The sequence below is a fragment of the Gallinula chloropus genome (assembly GCF_964237585.1).
Source record: "Gallinula chloropus genome assembly, chromosome: Z".
Taxonomy (NCBI): domain Eukaryota; kingdom Metazoa; phylum Chordata; class Aves; order Gruiformes; family Rallidae; genus Gallinula; species Gallinula chloropus.
The window spans coordinates 13,136,674-13,156,998 of NC_140089.1; the positions used below are offsets into that span (position 1 = coordinate 13,136,674).

Sequence of the window (20,325 nt, forward strand, 5' to 3'; positions counted from 1 at the left end):
ATAATCGACTTTTACAATATGAGAGCATTCTTTTAAACACACCACGCTTAAGGTTGGAAATAACATCACTGTTGAACCCTGCTCAATTCCTATATGGTGAACCAAGGGAAGACCTCACACATGATTGTTTGCAAACCATAGACCTCCAGACAAAAGTCAGGGAGGATTTAGAAGAAGAAGAGTTAGAAGGTGGAGAAAAACTTTATGTAGACGGGTCCTCCCGGATAATAGAAGGAAAGAAGAGGTCAGGATATGCTATAATCGAAGGAAAGAATTTTACAGTAAAAGAAGCTGGAGCCTTAGATCCAAAATGGTCCGCTCAGGCATGTGAAATCTATGCATTATGGAGAGCTTTACAATTATTAAAGGACAAAGAAGGAACCATTTATACAGATTCAAAATATGCATACGGGGTAGTGCATGTATTTGGAAAAATTTGGGAAGAACGAGGATTAATCAATACTCGAGGAAAGGGGTTGATTCATGAACAACTTATAAAAGAAGTTTTAAAATCATTAAGAGGTCCAAAACGAATAGCTATAGTATATGTCAAAAGCCATCAAAGGGGGTTGTCTCCGACAATACGAGGCAATAACCTGGCCGATGTGGAGGCCAAACGGGCAGCTCTTTTGGTGGTACAGGAGAGTTTAGCACCTGAGGAAAGACTAGAAACACAAACTAAACATAGATTTACTAGACAAGAGGAAGAAAAACTAAAGGAGATGGGAGTTACCTATGAGCAAGGACGGTGGCTTCTCCCGGATGGGCGACAAGTTCTGCCAAAAGGAGAAGCCTGGAATTTTCTCAACAAATTACACCAGAAAACTCATTGGGCCACTCAGCCTTTGGTAGATTATTTCGAAACAAAATTTGCTGCCATCGGAATATATACATTGGCCAAACGAATAGTTATGGGATGTTTAACTTGTCAACGAATTAACAAGAAAAATTTTAGAGAGAAAATACAGGGAGGACGAGAGTTATCCAAACGTCCTTTTGAAAGGATACAAATAGATTTTACAGATCTACCGAAACAAGGTAAATACCGACATTTGTTAGTAATAGTAGATCATTTTACACATTTTGTTGAAGCTTATCCCACCTCCAGGGCAACTGCTCAAGTTGTAGCTAAAATATTGATGGAAGAAATTATTCCCCGATATGGAGTAGTGTGGTCAATAGACTCAGATCGAGGGCCCCACTTCACCTCACAAATAATCCGGAATTTATCTCAAGCTCTGGGAATTAAGTGGGAGCTTCATGTTCCATACCATCCTCAAAGTTCAGGTAGAGTTGAAAGAATGAATGGGGAAATTAAGAAACACCTTATGAAGCTAATACTAGAAACAGGATTGAATTGGCTAAGATGTCTACCCCTAGCACTCTTACAAATAAGAACTCGTCCCCGTGCCGATATTGGCCTATCCCCTTATGAAATTTTATATGGAATGCCATACGATTTTGGGCACAATCCTGATTCCTCTAATTTAAGTGATGAGGGAATGAGAAATTATTTAGACATATTAAATAAAAGACGAGAACAACTTAGGAGAAAAGGACTAGTCGTTCAAAGACCTCCACTTGACCTGGCCATACATCAGATACAACCAGGGGACCAAGTTCTAATAAAATCATGGAAAGAGACTAGTTTAACTCCCCGGTGGGAGGGACCTTATCTTGTTCTACTTACAACAGATTCTGCGATACGAACAAAAGAAAAGGGGTGGACTCACGCTAACAGAGTAAAGAAAATAACCTCGACCGAGAGATGGACGTCAACCCGCCATTCAGATCCCTTGAAAATCACTCTGAAACGACACAGTAGATGAACGAAGAAAAAAGACTTAAACTTTGGTTTGGACTACCGTCTTATGAATCATTGCGAAGGGTATCGTATGTCTCTTGGGCACAGGGGAGGGTACCTCATCTAGGAGAAAGGGGGGGACTTTATAGAGCCTGTAAAGAAGGGAGGACTTTAGCTTTATGTTGTGATATCGAAATTGAAATTAATGCCAAATCTACTCTCCCCAGACGCATCCCTTGTTTAAAACATCCTTCGTCGAGTCACGAGGCCTGGGTACAGTGTGTTTGTTTTAATTGTAAACAAGTTTGGAATTGCATCTCTCGGTTTAGACAAGCTTATTGTATCTATTGTAGAGGACATCGCAATTTAAGGTCAGGACAAGTGACTATATCCACGCTCTTTTGTGGATGGGAGCTACTGATCCCTTATTGGTGGGAATTTTTAGAAACAGATCGGACGAAAGTAGTGACAAAGTGTAGAAAACGATTTCACTGGCAGCTGAGCACACGGAAAGACCTAAAATAGGATCCATTCTTGAGAAAATAAACGAGAGAGGTAAATGAAAATAAGCCGCCCCTGAAGACGCTGAGCTGTCGTCAAGAAGAATTTTACCCGGTTGTCCCTTGCCCGGGACAGACTAGGGGAAGGACGAAGTCAGTGAAACATGTGGGGCAGATGGCTGCTTCCCATTCTTGGGATCCTTTTACCCTCTCGTGGAATTTGCCATCAACCATACGAATGGGTCCTAAAAGGTACTGGAAGTGACTCAGAAAGCAAAATTGTTCAAACAATAATTACATCAGAAGCTCCACAGTTTATGACCACCACTTGCACGTTGATAAATCAAATCAATAGCGGAAATAGAGTACCTATCACCAACACGGGATCAGGAACCCCAATTCACAAGGGAAAATGTGACGAGAGAGTGCCCTATTATGGGTGCCCTAGTTCCAACCCTGGGAAAAGATACTGTCACCAGCTAGGGGAATACTTTTGTGGATACTGGGGTTGTGAAACCATTGCGTCAGCCTGGTCTCCTGCCGAGCCAGATCAATATGTATCCGTAAAATGGTACCCTAATGGTAGTATAAGCATACTAGTATTAAGACCAAGAGACTCTACCTGGTTTGTGGGAAAAACTTGGGGCTTACGATATTACGTTAGAGGAAGGAACTCCAGAGGATTTTTCTCCATTCAGAAGAAGGTATTTACTCCACCACTTTCGGCCGTGGGACCTAATCAGGTTCTCCACCCTCCTCCTGAGCGAAATTCTACCCTCCAGCCTAACACACCTTCTCATACCTTGTTTCACTCAGTATCTACCCCACAGGAAGAACAGGAGTACAACTTCGTTCAAAAAAATCCTCTTTGGACCTTAATGAAGGCAGCCTTTACGGTGATTAATCAAACGCATCCTAACATTATTAAGGATTGTTGGTTTTGCTACGGAATGGGCCCCCCCTATTACGAGGGAATAGAGGATTTAACACAACTAGAAAGATCAATCTCATATCTTGAAAAATCCTTAACTTCCCTGTCAGAAGTTGTACTCCAAAACAGGAGGGGGTTGGATCTAGTATTCCTTAAGGCCATGATTCATTAGCTAAGGTACGAGAAAGGCTGGAACAAAGAAAAAGAGAAAGAGAATCTCAAGCTTCTTGGTATGAAAATTGGTTCAAGGGGTCACCCTGGCTTACTACTCTATTGTCAACTATTACAGGACCAGTTATCATTATTATCCTTCTGTTGACTTTCGGACCATGTATATTAAACAGGATTGTGGCATTACTTAAAAACCGAATTGATAGAATTGAAATTCTTACTATCCGAGCTGTGGAATCAGCAAACAGGTGATTAAAGAAAAGGGGTGGAATTGTTATGAACGTTTGCTGATTCTTCCGATAATAGTTGAAAATAGTACGAGGTTTGGATGAATGATCATAAACGGAATACTTTAGAAGCTTTTCTGCTTGCCTAGACTCGATCAAAATAAACTGCAAGGGGAGGGAATGATTCTTTTTATGCTTGTACGAGTTAAAACAAAGATAAAATATTTTGAAGTTAATATTAAGCTTATTTTGTATTATGCTTTGCTTATGAAATGGAACGAGTGATCAGAGGAAGAGAAAGAAGACGAGGCGGATTTGGAAAACAGCCTATAAAATAGTTTGTGACCACACTAGTGTGAAAGGAAACCATGTGCGAAATACATCTTACACCAGGGTCATCGATAAGGAAGAATGAAAAAGTCTGTTTAATAATTGTACAAGAAGACGAAGAAAAATAATATATGAACTTTGCTTGGTTAATCACAAAAATGAATATGAACTTTGCTTGACTAATCACAAAAATTAATAGATAACTGGAAAATAAATTGCTTTGTTTATTAAAGAGTATAAATACATGTATCCTACCTCTCTACAGCGCGGAGTGGTGAGACTTAGGTCTCCTCCCGCCCAGCGCTGTTTCTTTCTCTCTGAATAAACTGCTGCTAATCACACTCCCTGCGTGAGTGTCTCGTTGGTCGATAACACAAATTAAGTAGGCAATGCAAGTGATTTCTTGGCTAGCTGGAAGTCAGTGCTGACCCCGTCTGTTTGCAGCCCATTAGATATTTATCCATACCAATGACTTGGGGGTGATCAGAGATACAGCTGTTTAAGGCCACAGTTCAAATTGCTACTCAGTTTGGGTCAAAACGAAGTCTTTAAACAGCAAGTTACATAAAATAAGCTATGGGTTGCTGTTGAAGGTCCGTCCTCCAGGGCAGGCTTATCTCTTAAGATACTCGGATTTGTAATGCTGCTACCTGACACTTAAAAAGCAAACCACACATTCGGAACGTGAGTGTACAACCCTGGCACGCATGTGAAATGACGACTCCTGCCGTGTCCAGACTCAGACTCCGCAGGTGTGATAGAAAACCTCAACAACCGTTCATTTCACTGCCCTGTCGTCCCTTCCCCACCCCCCAAAATATGCCTCAAGTCCCTTCGGTATGACCCGAGGGTGCTCCCCATGCTCGCTCCTGTTCCCAGGCTGACGCCCCTGCAGGCACCGTGAAGCACAAATTCTGCTTAAGGCCTAAGCTGAACACTTGCTGGGGCCACACTGCGCCTCGTCCCGCACAAGCCCGCGTCCTCGGGCACAGGCAGAGGCAACCTGGCTAAACGCCGCCTCGCCGGGCCGCCATGTCGGCCGCACCCGTTGCCGAGAGACAGAGGCCGGCACCAGAGCGAGGCGGGGGGCGGGCCCACCCCACCCCTACTTGAAGCGGAATGGCCAGCCCGGCCTGCCCGTCGAGCTAAACGGCGTGACGCGTTTCTCCGCCGCTCGCGGAGGAGGTAGGCGGCTCGGGTGAGCCGGTGCTGTCGCGCAGCGTGTGCGCTTGGAGCAGATACCGCCAGCTCATTGGCCGTGGCGGGGGGAACGGAGGCGGGGAGGGGGTGGAGCGGGATGGCTGTGAGGCCGCTGTGGGGCGGCTAAGAGGAAGGGACGGGGGTGCAGCGGCAGCGGTGGGGAAGGTGGGTACAGGCAGGGCAGGGCTCCCGGGCGGGCCGGTCTGGGCCGGGCACCCCGGCCTGGCTGGCGGAGCCTGTCCCGTGCAGGCGGGAGGGAGGCGGTGGGCGGGAGACCCCACACGCGCGGGGCCGGGGCTGGGGCTCCCGTTCCCGCGGGCGGGGGCGGGCAGCGGCGGCAGAGCACGCCGCCGGGGCGGTGCGACCCTGGCGCCTCCGTCCCCCGCCGGCCGGGATCCCCGCTACAGCCCGGGGGGGGGCAGCGCCGGCCCCGCGCTGTCCCGCCGCGGGGCTCTCCGCGTGGTCCCAGGCTGTCAGCGGCCGGGCGGAGGTGGCCTGGCAGCCCCCCCATCCGCCCCAGCAGGTGAGGTCCCGGGCCCCCGGTACAGCGGTGCCCGGGCTCGCCGGGCGCTTCTCCCCGGCCCGCGCGGGTCAGGCCGGTGCCCTTGGGGAAACGCGTCCTGACCGGCGTCACTGCTCGTAGCTGGTGGCGGTGCTGAAGCGCTTCCTCGTTGCGCGGGTGCAGCCGCTCAGGGACCCGCCGTTTCCTGCTCTGCCGTTGAAACCTGACTGGGGTTCCCCATTCCCTTTTCCCGCAGGGTTCGGTGCGAGTGAGCTGGAGCCCTTCGCCGTTGTGCTGAATGGATACAGAAGTTGATGGTGGCCCGAGGTGACCTATTGCTGAGGAACCGCCATCCCGTTTTGCTTTGCTCAGCTGTAAGGATGGTAACCTCCAGCGGCCTTTGTGGCTGGGATCGGCATTTCCTTCCCACAAAGGCTGCTTTTTTTTATTATTTTTTTCTTTATTTTCTTTTTTTTCTTTCTTTTTTTCTCCTCTCCTGAGTTAGAGACTAAACGGAGGTCTCCTGGGGCTACAGCGTTTGAGGAGTGTAATGCTCCTGCCTGCCTCTGAAGTGTAGTCTGGCAGTCTTTGTCAGGAAGTTGTTAGGAAAAAGCATCTGTGACGCCAAAATGGCTCTGGAGGCCTTAAGCTACTTGAATCTGGAAAAAAAAAAAAGAATTAATCACAACTGCTAAAAAGTTCAGTGAGAACAGTATAAATAGTGTTACATATTTTAAGCAATGCATATGCTGTATTTGACTTGTGCTTTGTAACAGTTACCACCTTTATGAAATACGTAACAATGAAATACAAGGTTTTCTTTTAAAGGAATATGTTTATCTTCTGTTCTGCCTGTTTTGCAGATTCTTTTGGGGTTAAAAGGTTTGAACTGCAGCTGAATAAAACTTAAGGCTGAAAACTGAAGTATGGCAGCAAATCCTTCAGGACAAGGTAAGTTTTAACCTTAAGTATTAAAGGGGAATACTACATGCAAAATGTCAGTGAAGTCACCAAAAGCATAAGTTTAGTTTATAGTAAGACTGGAAAGAGGAAGAGAGACAGGAAGGTGGGGCTGAAATTCACAGAGTATGAGCAAGATCTTCTGGGAGAAGACACGTTAAATATGTTGAAGACCACTGATAGGAAGTGGCCTGAATTGTTGTGCGTTCCTTCCTGCTCAGGTTTTGAGGTACCCGTCACGCTGGTGTTGCAGCGTTCACTTCCTGAAGCAAACTTCAGATGCTTAACAGTGCTTCGCATTGAACGTGACTTAGAGCTGTTGTGCTCAGCCTCTGGGAACAGTCTAATGTATTCCGTGTTATGATGGGAGTGGCAAGACCCAGGCACTAGCAATAGCTGTCAGAGAGAGATAGCAAGTGCCCGGGCCTGGGAGGAAAAGCCGAATAAAGGGAAGTGTTTCTTTGTAGGGCGGTGCATCTGAATTGCGTCCATAAAATTGCTCAACGTGAAATTATTTAACCAAGCCATGTGCTTCAGAGGATGCTGAGGGCCTGGGGAGAGGCGGGCGTGGGTAACACAGTAATTGAAGGAGGGTCTTAAATCGCCCTCTAGAGGTGCTTTCTGGAAGTTTTGTGGGACTCAGGCTTGTCTCTCCTACGGAAGAGCTGAGGAGAAAGCAGGGTGTGTAGCTTTTCATTTACTGCTCATAGGAAATTAATTCAGAATTCAGTTTCCCAGCAACATGAGACTCTGAAGTTTTGGTAGATAAAGGTAAATCTGTGAATGCCAAGTCAGCACCACTGCCAGGAATAGAATGCTGTCACAGAGAGTTAAAAGATAGTTTTATGTATGTGAATTTGCTGAGAAATAGGATGGGGTTTTAGTGCCAGAATGCCATTGCTTGTTTCTAGGAGCTTGCAATATAATAGAGCCTTGGAGTCTGCTTTAATACCTGGAGATACCCTTTAGAGACTCACTAAATAAACTGTTTAATTATCATATGAAAATTATTTGCAGTAAGCAGGCAAGATATGCCACCAAGTTTAATCCACAAATGAGCCTATCAATAATACACCTAGGAAAATTGGAAAGGAACTTGCAAATATGAGCCACAGTTCATGGCTTCTATATTTTTCTCTAGTAGTAAAAACGATTGAGGCAAGTACTGTGCTTTGTGCTTGCTCCATGGCATGCATATTAGTACTGTTCAAGCAGTCCATTCTTTCATTTCCCTTTCCTTGGACAAAAAGAATAGGGATTTACTGAAACACGGACTGAAAGGGTTATGGATGGTTGCACTTTCTCAGAGAGAACTGTAAGGATGTATTAAACAATAGCCTTCTGCACAGGTAGACTTCACTCATAATTCATAGCACAGAGTTGTTTCTTTCCCTTTAATCAGTGCTGTGTAATTTTCCTAGGAGTTAATTGAGTTTTCTGTTAATTGCAGACTCTGACTACAAAGGTTAATACTTTGTGGACTGGACTTCCATTAATTCATTGGCCTCTTAGGAAAGCATTCTTTTGATTAGAATCTCAGAGATGAGGAGCTGCATGTGAGTGCAGCCAAACTAGATAGAATTGAATGAAATCCTTACTTCAGGCTGTTATTGCCACATGGAACTGATTGCACTGATTGCATGAGACTGATTACAGCATTTGAAAGAAATGGAAAAGCTTTCAGCATGCTGTGTATTGTCCACAAAATGAGTTCTAAGACCAGAGTGGTACATTTTGGAGGGGGAGAGGGTAGGAGTGATCAAAATCAGCTTTTAAATTAACAGAAACTGCTTTCAGGTGCTTGGTAATACACTGTTTCTGCAGGGACATGTCACAGTACTTGGACAACATGCATTAATATTTCATTGCTTGTGCACAACAAGGCCAGAGTGTACCTTGCATGTTAATCTAAATTAAAGACTCCATGTGTGAGTTCTAGAGGAAACCCTCTGAGAAACATGACTTCTCAGGCAGGAATTCTCCTTTAGGTCCCCAGAGGTGGAAGAAATAGAGGTCCACTTTTTCAGACCTTCCTTCTTGCACTGTAAGAACCAAGCACTTGAAATACATACAGAATTCTAAGCTTCAGGCTAAGGAAATCACACAAGGTGTCTGTCCTGGCAGTTGTTGAGCCTTTGGTGTGGAAGTATCTGAGTGCACTCATGTAATGTGGTCTGAGCAGCATTCTGTTCTCTGAGTCTGTGTTAAAAAGGAGGATTGTGCTGTTCTGCATGGAATTGTCATTGTCTACAAACGTTACTGCCCTGCATCTGAGCTTGATCTATGCTCAGGCATAGTTCTTGAGGGCTGTAGCATGTGTCTTCCCTGGAGAAATCCATGGCCATAAAGCAGTCAGTAGCTTACATCCAGTTGTGCATGTAGCTGTTTTCTGGAAGGTCATATGAAATATATATTAACATATCTCTTAGTAATTCAAGTTAATTCACTGAATTACTAATATGCCTTTTGCTTCATCCTCACACAGTGTATGTGCAAACATATCCAAATGTAAATTGTTACTGGAAAGTATTGATATGCAGCAGACTATTAGATGCTTTGTGATGCCAGTAGTCATAAGCAGAAGAGAAATCAAAATACAGTTACTCATCCTCTTTCCCAAGTGTTCTGTGCTTAATAAGGTCCTTAGATCCTGCTTTGGAAGAGGTTGCTGCCTCACTTCATGAAGGCTAACAATTATAAAAACACACACTTCAGTGAAGAGGTGGCTGTGAAATGCTTTCTGAAATGAGCAGGTGGAACAGTGTACAGTGTCAGTGCTTTCTCATGTATGGTGCTTAGAGCAGACATCCAGCTTTGAAACCACTTTTCCAAGTTGAAAAGCATCTTGAACACAAAGTGGCAGAGGGCTCTTTTGTGGACAAATGATAAATAATGTGTATTAGAAAAACAGGATGAATACTGTGATGTTTGAAGCAACCAACAAACCGGGGAAAAGATATGAAATTAAAAGTGAGATAATACTGTTTCTTGCCATGCAGAGTTAATTTGTAGAACTGACATAGATCTCTGAGGTGTAGTGGTAGGAGCCACAGAAATGATTGGAGGGCAGGAGCACCTCTCCTGTGAAGACAGGCTGAGAGAGTTGGGCTTGTTCAGCTTGGAGAAGAGAAGGCTCCAGGGGGACCTTATAGCGGTCTTCCAGTACCTGAAAGGTGCCTGTAAGAAAGCTGGGGAAGAACTGTTCCCAAGGGCAGGGAGCAATAGGACAAGGGATGATGGTTTTAAACCAGGAAAGGGGAGATTCAGGCTGGATATTAGCAAAAATTTCTGCAATGTGAGGGTGGTAGATCACCGGCACAGGTTGCCCAGAGAGGTGTTGGAAGCCCCATCCTTGGAGATATTCAAGGTCAGGCTTGAGGGGGCTCTGGGTGACCTTATCTAGAGAAGATGTCCCTGCTGACTGCAGGGGGGTTGTATTAGATCACTTTTAAAAGGCCCCTTCCAACTTAGCACGTTATATGATTGGGGTTAAAGAGTGTCACCTGCTATGACCTCTTAAAGCTACGAGTGTCACTCAGCCTGGCATCATGTTTAGTTTTCTGCCTTTCACATACAAACCCATAGTGGAAATAAACTTCTAGCTCCTGCACAGAGCATGTAATAGAGTGCTTTATGTCAGAAACTGAGGTGTCAGAAAGAACAGGTCTATACTTTAAACATCTTAAGTCTGTTGCTGTAGAGTAATTGGAGAATCCAGGTATTTGGTTTGACATCTGACATTACTGTTACTCTACTGAGCTGCCTTGAGTTGGTCATTTTGCGTCAAGACTCTTCTATTTGCAGAGCAGAGAATATTAATGGAATGTGATATTTATTAGCTGTCCAAACTCAAAACAGTAGTGCAACTCAGACCAGGTAAGGGAGGTCTAAACTTAAAGCTTTAAAAAGTTCCTGTGTTTGAAAATCTTCCTTTCAGAGATGGCTTTTTTTTGTATGTCTGCATTTTTAGTACTGAACAGTCATACCAAATCTACATACAGTAAATCACTTTCTTCATGATTGATGTATAAAACTTCTGTAGCTGTTTTAAATTGATCATTATGGAGGCAGTTTAGAGTCCTGAGTAGGGAAGAATATAAATAGAATCATAGAATGTGTTATGTTGGAAGGCACCTTAAAGGCCATCTAGTGCAACCACCCTGCAATGAGCAGGGACACCTTGAACTAGAAGTTGCTCAGAACTTCATCAAGCCTGACCTTGAATGTCTCCAGGGATGGTACCTCCACCACCTGTCTGCGACCTGTGTCAGTTATCCACCACTCTGAGTGAAGAACTTCTTCCTAATGTCTGATGTAAACCTCCCCTGCTCTAGTTTAAAACCACTGCCCCTCATTCTGTTGCTACATGCCCTTAGAAACTCAGCAGAGCAGAGGGGCAGAATCACCCCTCTTGATCTGCTGGCCACACTTCTTTTGATGCAGCCCAGGATGTGGTTGGCTTCTGGGCTGTGAGTGCACACTGTTGGCTCATGTCCAGCTTTTTGTCCATCAATACCCCCAAGTCTTTTTCCACAGGAGTGTTCTCTGTCACTTCGTCCCCCAGCCTCTATTTTAGTAGAGGCAATTAATTTTTTTTACAGATGCTGTATTTTCTGTCTACAATGAATTTCTTGTGTCCTGTCCCCTCCATTATTAACTTTAAAATGAACAGATTTTACTTTGCATTTTTAAAAAGTTTTAAATACCTGTAGGAACTTCACATTAATCAGCTGGGGAGTACTGACATCTACATGTTGGATGCCTTTCTCCCTTCTCTTGAGCAGATGTTTTCTTTACTTACCATCAACAAATTCTCATAAAGAAATCAATTTGTTTTCAGTATGGCAGGTTCATGGGTGCTGCCTGAATTCTAGACCAAAATGCTACTTAAAAAAACCCAACCAAACAAAACCATCTCTTACTAGCTGAGGGATAGGGAAAAGGAAGAAAAATACTTGTTTTTTTCCTGAATCCCTCTAGACTTTCTCCCATGCAATTCTGCAGATAGAAAGAAGTATGCTAAAATGGAAGACAGTGGTAATGGCATGGCTTCTGATCACAGTTTAAAAACAGCATGTGAAATTTTATTCTACATGTCTCAAGCCTTTCTGAATCATACCATCTGCTTCATCATAAATGTGAGCATATTTAGTCTATTTTTTAGCTGGCAGCATCTTAAATTAAAAAAGTGGTCTCCTTTTTCTTGCCTCAGTCACAGTGTCATCTGAATTCCAAGCATGCATTTAGATTTATGTATTTCAGGATAAGCAAACACTAACAGAAGGCTGCTGAGTAATATTTCAAGTTCTAAGCCTTTTTGTCTGAAAACTCTGTAGAATAAGCGTACAGACATGATTACTTTAGAGGTACTTCACTGGTCCTATTACTGTGATGTCTCCAGAATTTATGATAAAGTAACATTTGGGCTTGCTCAACTGAAGAATGTTGAATCTTAGCTCGTTGGCATTATCTCTCAGCCTCTGTATCTCTTGGAGCACATGTTCAGCTGTGTTTTAATGTTTAAAACTCATAGGAAGTGCAGGATGTTTTACAAAGAGATAGTGTACAATATCCAGAGAGCAGAGAAACATTGAAGTCTGCACTTATAAAAACAGAGTACACAGAACTAATGCCATATGGGAAGGAGAGGTTAGCAGATGAGAAAATAGCAATTAATTTAATTAAGCCTTTAACAAATGTAGAGGTGATTATGGATGACGTTGCATAAAGCCACTGTTCTTTTTGAGAGCTCTCAGGCACAAACTCAGGGGTGCATATGTTTGGTATAGCAAAAGAAAAAGGTAAGGTTTGACAGGGGATTGGGTGCAAATTTGATAATTGTCTCCTTCATTGAGCCGTGTTGAAGAAAGGAATGTTGGATTATGTAGTTGAACAGCAACAGATCTGTCAGAGGGAACAAACTTTAGGTGCAGCTACTGAAAATAAATTTGAAATCATTTTGCTTTCATGTCCTAATACTCCCTTTGAGAGTTACTGTGTGTGCCTTTCCTACCAGCTTGTGGGCTACTGCTTTTTAGTGGTGTGACTAAACCAGCATTGAGGATGCAGGTGGTGACACAACATGCAGCAGTTTCCAGTGGGAATGGCTTGACTTTTTGTGTGGAGGAAATAAAGGAGGTAACTTCTAGACTATTTTTTTTTTCCTTATGACAGTGTAGCAGCTCAATATTTATAGATACTGGAGTTTAAAATTAAAATGAAGAAGTATATTCTGGGTATGATGAGTGTCCATAGCAGCATAGATGCCTGTAAGAGTCAGCTCTGTAGCTGTTGTCCTCGGTTATGTTGTACAGGCATACTGGGCCAAACATGCAATTGAGTATCTGCTTTATTTGGTGATCACAATGAGATCATCTACTATATGAGAGTCCTGTGTAAGTGCAGTTTTGCCCTGTTTTCATTTAGAAAGCATTTCTGCAAATAGACAAACAGCTGTTTCTGACATTTCCTTAATTTCTTCTATCACTGTGCTTCCTGGCCCCTTCTCTAGTATGAAATATCCCTTTGGAAGAATGATGTACAGAGGAAATAAAGGCTGTGTTCCCATATTGTGTCCATACAGCTCAGTTTTGCTTCTCTATTCCAGCTTTGTAGTCCTCTGTGCAGAAAATGGGTGCTGTGTATATGCAGGGACATCAGTGTATTAAAACTAAAGCATTTTTGCATAAATTGAATGAAAAGTTGTAATTTTTTTCTATAAGCATATGTGCAAGCTTAATGGAGTCTTCAGTTTTATCTGTTAGATATGTAAATCTTGCATTATAACTTTGGTTCACTGGCATGAGAAATTACACTCCATAAGTATATTACTCCATTGTTACAGTTGTTGTGTGTTTTCAGTGACAGTGTTTTGAATCTAGGACTTGGTAAACTTACTTTTTTTGTCACATAGCTTGTACATAGCTTCAGATCTAACCTGAGAAGGGGTAGGATCTAATTTGAGAGAGAAGCCTGTATTTTAAAATGTATTAATATGTATGATAGCTTGAGGAAGTGATTTCATGTTATAAAATGAGAAAAGGAAAAATGAAACCTATTTATTAATAAGTCTTTTGGATGGGTGCAAAGCTTTGGAGATGAGTGTATTTATCATAATGTCATATTGTCAGAGACTTAATTCCACAAGGTTAGAGTTGGGCCATAGAAATCAAGTAAATCTCTCTAATATTTTTTCTGTCATTCCCACCAGGTTTCCAGAATAAAAATAGGGTTGCAATCCTGGCAGAACTAGACAAGGAGAAGAGAAAGTTACTTATGCAAAACCAGTCTTCCACAAATCACCCTGGAGCCAGGTATTTTATGTTCTTAGACCTGTTTGGACATCACTGATTACATCAAAGGAGGAAAATAGAAAGAAAGAAAAAAAGTGACCTTACATAAACACTTACCAGAAGTGTTTTCTGACCATCCTCAATAACCAGTTAGAGAGACCTTACACTTTAGTAACAGAGTAATAGTTATAATTGGTTACAGGACCTCAATTTTGGCTGACACAGTCCCCATTAGAGAAGGGGAGAAGCATATGTGCTTATTCAACAGTATTAAAGTTAACCTTAAGGAAGAATCAGGTAGTAGGCACTGTGAGAGAATGTAATTAGTAAGACAGTGCCCTGAGCAATGGCAGCAGCACATTGTTAGGTTCAGGGCACTGAGTGTTTGTAGAAGAACAGTTGGAGCTGGGAATAAGTTACCCTTGAAACTCCCTGTGTGCAGGACAGGGACAGTTCCTGTGACAGCAGACCTTCTTGTAAAAGACACTGTGGTGTAAGGGTGATTCTACACAACGAGATGTAATCATCTACTCTGGGCTGAGAAGCTGTCACTGCATTTCCCAGTTTAAGACAGAATGGTTAGATTTTTGACGTAAGTCAGTGGCTGGTTTACATGGAGAGATAGAGGCAGTTGAGCTGCTGGGTTAACATGAAGTGAGTGCAGCTCCATGTGTTAGACATGGTGTGATGCATGCACTATCTGTGCAAGAGTGGAATACTCTGAAAGCAGCCTGAGTGCTGCCTGTGTCTATTTTTTTTTCAAGGAGATTTTAGGTCACCTTTAATTCCTTCATGCTGCCAAAAAGCATGCAGAATATGTGAAATGGCCTGTGTTAGGTATACAGTAACTGCATACGGTTAGTATTAAAGAAAAATACTTGTCTGGAGAAGAAAACAAATACGTACAGCTCCTGACTCCTGGTTACAGTGTTTCCATACTTCATTGGAAGCCTGTCAGAGTTTCAGGGAGTGCTTTTTTACTTTCTGTTTCTCTTCAAGGAAAAACAACGCTGTATGCTAGAGAGCAAAATTAGAAGTTGCTATTTTTGAAGGTGGGGATGGGAGGAGCCCACAGAGCCGCAGTCAAACACTCTGCTTTGGCACAGTGGGCTGATGTGTGATTTTTGAGAAGCTGACAGTTCTTTGGTAGCGATGTGCTGGACCACAGAGCTGTGAGAAGTGAGATGGTAGACGATGTGTAAGCTTGACAGAAAAGAGCTTGAGGTGCCTGAAGTTCAACAGTGGTGTGGCCAGTGTAAAAGGTGAATTGAGTTAATTGATTTCTGGCCTTGGCATCTGGGAAACCTATACCCAAGACTAGAATACCTCTCTTGAAAGTGTTGGCTTATGATGACTGATGAGGCTTTAAGATTATCTACAGAAATCATACTGCAAAGTTAGTGCAGAATTAAATGCAAAATAGATACCTTCAAAATAACAGAAAATATTATGTTCTAAATTGAGTAGTGTTTTTCTTCAGCAGTGAAGCTTTTCTTAATGTTTCTCATAAAATATGTTTAGAGGATTTTTATTTAGCTTTCATTACACAGTTATGTGTAGATTTGGCTCGAGGTGTTTCAGTGAGCATAGCTGCTTTTGAAAAACTGATTTACTAATCAGCTGCTGACATTGAAGCTGCTGGGAAATATCAGTTGATGAGTTTACTTGGATGCCTCGTTTTCCTTCATACTTTTGTGCCTATGACTGAGAAGGGCTGTGCTTTCAGCACCAGTCTTCAGACCCAATTTCAGAGATAGTTGAGAACTGCCTTGTGATACAAGGCTGATGGCAGTCTTTAATAACAAGGTGGGCAATTTTTAGGATATAAACCCCAGGAAAACCTATATAGAAATTTTAATTTGGCACCTAATGTATGCTGCACTGAGATGAGCTAAATCAATTTTAGGTAATTTAAACTATTACCAGAGGATTGTTACTTCAGTTATGTCAATAGGAAGCTCCTTTACCGTAAGCAGAGTTCTGCCACCTATCTGCTGAAGAACTGGTCTTATACTGAAGACTGCAGAGCTCATGTCAGTGCTTCTGTTTATCACGGTTGTTTTGGACACTGACTGACTGAATAATGGTCAAAACACAAAAGTGTTCTTTTAGAAATTGCTGATATTATCTAACATTGCACCCCATTGATGCCACTGACTTCAGTGGGACTTCATCCATGAGCAAAATCCACAACAGGCTTTAGGGCTGTGAGTCTTCTGGGTTTAGTTTGGCATCACTTGTTTATGTTAGGTCAGTTATACAACTATGGTCACTCCATTTCCTTTTCTCTCTTATGATGACAAATAGTAATTCCAAACAACACTTAACAATTGTCAAGTCATGAGTCAAATTGTGAGGTTTGAAAGCCATGGAATGTATGGCTAGAATGGGAAGGACACTTTCTTGTGGTTTGTATGATACCTTTGATTTCTTTTTTACAGTATTGCACTCGCAAGATCACCGCTGAACAAGGATTTCCGTGATCATGCTGAGCAGCAGCACATTGCAGCACAGCAGAAGGCTGCTCTGCAGGTAAGGTAGAATCATAGGGCTTGGAAGGGACCTTGAGAGATCATCGGGTCCAACCCCCCTGCCAAAGCAGCTCCCCAGCTCCTTTTGCACAGACAGGTGTCCAGACGGGTCTGGAATATCTCCAGAGATGGAGACTCCACCACCTCCCTGGGCAGCCTGTCCCAGGGCTCTGTCACCCTCACTGGGAAAAAGTTCTTCCGCATGTTGGTGCAGAACTTCCTGTGCTCCAACTTGCAGCCACTGCCCCTTGTTCTGTCTCCACAGACCACTGAAAAGGGGCTGGCTGATTCCCCCTGCATCCCATACTTAAGATATTTATAAACATTAATAAGGTCCCCCTTAGTCTTCTCTTCTCGAGGCTGAACAGTCCCAGCTCACTCAGCCTTTCCTCATAGGGGAGATGCTCCAGGCCCTTAATCATCTTCGTAGCCCTTCTCTGGACTCTCTCCAGGAGATCCCTGTCCTTTTTATACCAAGGAGCCCAGAACTGGACACAATACTCCATGTGGGGCCTGACCAGGTCAGAGTAGAGGGGGAGGATCACCTCCTTTGACCTGCTGGCCACACTCCTCCTGATGCACCCCAGGATCCCATTGGCTCTCTGAGCCACCAGGGCACACTGCTGGCTCATGGCCAACCTGTCATCAACCAGGACCCCCAGGTCCTTCTCCACAGAGCTCTTCTCCAGAAGGTCATCCCCCAGCCTGTACTGATACAGACTGTTATTCCTCCCCAGGTGCAAGACTCTACACTTGCTTTTGTTGAATTCCATTAGATTTCTCCCTGCCCAGCTCTCCAGCCTCTCCAGGTCTCGCTGGATGGCAGCGCAGTGTTCCTGCGTGTCAGCCACTCCTCCCAGCTCTGTTTCATTGGGTACTTGCTGAGGGTGGATGCTATTCCCTCATCAAGTCATCAATGAAGATATTAAACAGGACTGGACCCAGCACCGAGCCCTGGGGAGCACTGCTAGTCACAGGCCTCCAGTCAGACTGTTCAACTGATCACCACCCTCTGAGCTCAGCTTGTCAAACAGTTCTCAGCCCACCTCACTGTCCTCTCATCTATCCCGTGCTCTCTCAGCTTTGCTATCGGGATGTCATGGGAGACAGTATCAAAGGCCTTGCTGAAGTCAAGGTAGATGACATCCACTGCTCTCCCTCCACCCACCCAGCTGGTGATGAGATCATAGAGGGCTATGGGATTGGTCAAGCACGATTTTTCCCTTGGTGAATCCATGGTGACTACTCCTCATGACCTTCTTCTCTTCCAGTTGCTTGGAGATGGCATCCAGAACAAGCTGTTTCATCATCTTTCTGGGGACAGAAGTGAGGCCGACTGGCCTATAGTTGCTAGGATTCTCCTTCTTGCCCTTTTTAAAGACTGGAGTGACATTGGCTATCCTCCAATCCTCAGGCACTTCTGTCCTCCAAGACCTGTCAAAGATGGTAGAGAACAGCTCTGCAATCACTTCTGCCAGCTCCCTCAGCCCTTCTTGGCTGCTGACTCTCACTGTCTTCCCTGAATCCTGTCACTAGATAACTGAAAACAGCACAAGATCTCCCCTCACCATCCCCTTGTACACTGAGAGCTCCAGCCCAGTCCCCAGCCATCTCTGTGTGTCTCAAACTGAACACAGTATTGCAAATGCAGCCTCATGGGTGGCTTGCCTTGGCCTTGTGACTGTACTGCAGCAGCCTGCTATGCTGATAGCTTTATTCACTGGTAGTGTTGGCTCAGCCTAAATCTCACATGCACTACAACTTGTCCCTAGCTGTCAAAGAAAGGGATATGCAGGCTGTCTAGCTTACTGGAGTCCACTCATTGAACTGGGAAGGGCTATATAGGGTTTCACAGAGGTTGTCCAGAGCCATAAGCAGTAGCTTCCCTCCTTAGATGAACAGGCACCTATCACATGGGCAGAAGAGTGGCGTCCCATGTTGTACAGGCATGTGTCTTGTCACTTGTACGTGCAGCCTCAGGCTGTGTGGCACTACTGATGCACACTTCTGGCAGTCACATGGCAGCTGTTACCTACCAAGGTCTGTAAGCTGGTTATAAGTGGGAGTGGAAGCATGGGGTCTAGGCAAAAGAAGAGGGGTGAGGAGTACGTTACCACTCTCCCCACCGTTGGATTTGCTGAAGAAGGAGCAGCAGGGAATGGCTAATTCCCTTGATGGGTCCTAAACAGATCTGGCTGTTCTCAAATGCTGGTTTTGAATTTGATGACCAGAGCTGAGGAACAGACTGCGAGGAATAAATAAGGAATGCTGTGGAGGCTGTAAAGTCTTGAACTGCTGCAGGGAGTTACACTTTAACAAATGCTTTTTCTCTTTCCAGCACGCACATGCACATTCCTCAGGATACTTCATAACCCAAGACTCTGCATTTGGAAATCTTATTCTTCCTGTTTTACCTCGACTTGAGGCAGAATGAGGAATGTTGTTTCTCAGAACTGAAGGTCTGATTTTTGTCCGTGGCAGGAACTGTCTGATCTTTTAATTTCTTTAGTTATCTTAAACCCTACTTTTTTTTCTGATTTTTGTGCTTGCCTTTCAGGAGTGTGAGCTCTAATGAAAAAAAAAAGCAATGTTGTTTAAAAGTGATTTTTTTCCCTTTATTTCTGTTCCTCTGTCAGGTCAAAGTCAGATGTAAGGCTTCCTTGGTTCGTGAAGTGCATAGCGCTTGCTCTTCCCAGTTTCTGTGCTTCCTTTAAATAAACATCCAAACCAGAGTCATTGAGATGTGCACTCTTGTCAGCATTTCTGTTTCTTATTATTGTGTACAGGTACTATATTTGACTTCAGTGAAGGACAAAAGTTACTTTTGTCCATCAAAACACATTAATTTATCAAATGCATCAGTCAGTCTCTTCTTGTGCTTTTTTTTTTGTATGCACAAACATTTCTAGTATACTGTTTATTGTTGTAGCATCATCTGGTCTGAAGTCCTTAGATACAGTGTGCCTGCCTCTTATTTTGTGAAATAAGAAAGTCAAAGTGAGGAAAAAAACTATTGTTTCAGTCTTTTAACAGACAAAAGAAGTCTTTCAAGTTATCTGGACATTTCAGATGAAAAGTGCTGCCTTCAAGGACAATTCAGTTTAAAAGGTCATATTTTTCTAGTTATATCTTTTTCAATACTTAGTATGTTTCATTTTGTTTGATTTTTTTCCTTCCTGTTTTTATCTGTAGTAGCCAATTCCAGCTCCATGTTGAACGGAAATCTGTTTATTGTAAGGTAAATTGTTTTGGAATTGTGATCTGCTACCAGGATAGAGTAACTTAGAGTGAAAAATAGCCCTTACATAGATGTTCTTGTTTTTCCATGGATTTACTAAAACAATTATACATTAGAATCAGAGAACCTTCAAAAGATTAGAGGAAAATATTAAGACCATCAAGTCTAACCCTCACCCCAACACCACCATGTCTACTAAACCATGTCCCAGAGTGCTACATCTACATGTTTTTTGAACACCTCGAGGGATGGTGACCCAACCGTGTCTTTGGGCAGCCTGGTCCAAAGCCTGACTACTCTTTTGGTGCAGAAATGTCCCCTAGTATCCAATCTAAACCTCCCCTGATGCAACTTGAGGCCATTTCCTCTTCTCATTAGTTACTTGGAAGAAGAACCTCCATGTCACTACAACCTCCTTTCCAGTAGCTCAACCAGAGTTGAGGTCACCCCTCAGCCTTCTCTTCTCTAGGCTGAACATCATCCTCTCATAAGACCTGCTCTCCAGACCCCTAATCAGCCTAGTTGCCTTTCTATGCACCCTCTCTAGCACCTCAATGTCCTTCCTGTACTGCGGTGCCCAAAATTGCTCGCAGTACTTGAGGTGCAGCCACACTAGGGCTCAGTACAGGGGTAAGATCA

At 43.6% G+C, this 20,325-nt stretch overlaps 1 protein-coding gene across 2 annotated transcripts; it reads left to right on the top strand.

The window, feature by feature from the left end:
- The first annotated feature begins 5,285 nt into the window (after positions 1-5,285).
- INIP (INTS3 and NABP interacting protein) lies at positions 5,286-19,188 on the top strand. Of its 2 annotated transcripts, XM_084278148.1 has the most exons (7): positions 5,286-5,328; positions 5,922-6,039; positions 6,529-6,616; positions 12,642-12,763; positions 13,836-13,938; positions 16,359-16,449; positions 18,787-19,188. In XM_084278148.1, exons 5-7 carry the CDS (start codon positions 13,901-13,903, stop codon positions 18,880-18,882), a joined length of 225 nt encoding a protein of 74 aa, XP_084134274.1. In that variant the 5' UTR covers positions 5,286-5,328; positions 5,922-6,039; positions 6,529-6,616; positions 12,642-12,763; positions 13,836-13,900; the 3' UTR covers positions 18,883-19,188. The 2 variants fall into 2 exon arrangements, with proteins under 2 accessions (XP_084134274.1, XP_084134273.1); XM_084278147.1 differs by lacking the exon at positions 12,642-12,763.
- Positions 19,189-20,325: the final 1,137 nt, after the last annotated feature.

Coding starts and splice junctions, on each gene's coding strand:
- INIP (XM_084278147.1), top strand. CDS start 6,592: ATGGCAGCAAATCCTTCAGGACAAG. Junction 6,617..13,835: donor AGCAAATCCTTCAGGACAAG/GTAAGTTTTAAC, acceptor CATTCCCACCAG/GTTTCCAGAATAAAAATAGG. Junction 13,939..16,358: donor ACAAATCACCCTGGAGCCAG/GTATTTTATGTT, acceptor TCTTTTTTACAG/TATTGCACTCGCAAGATCAC.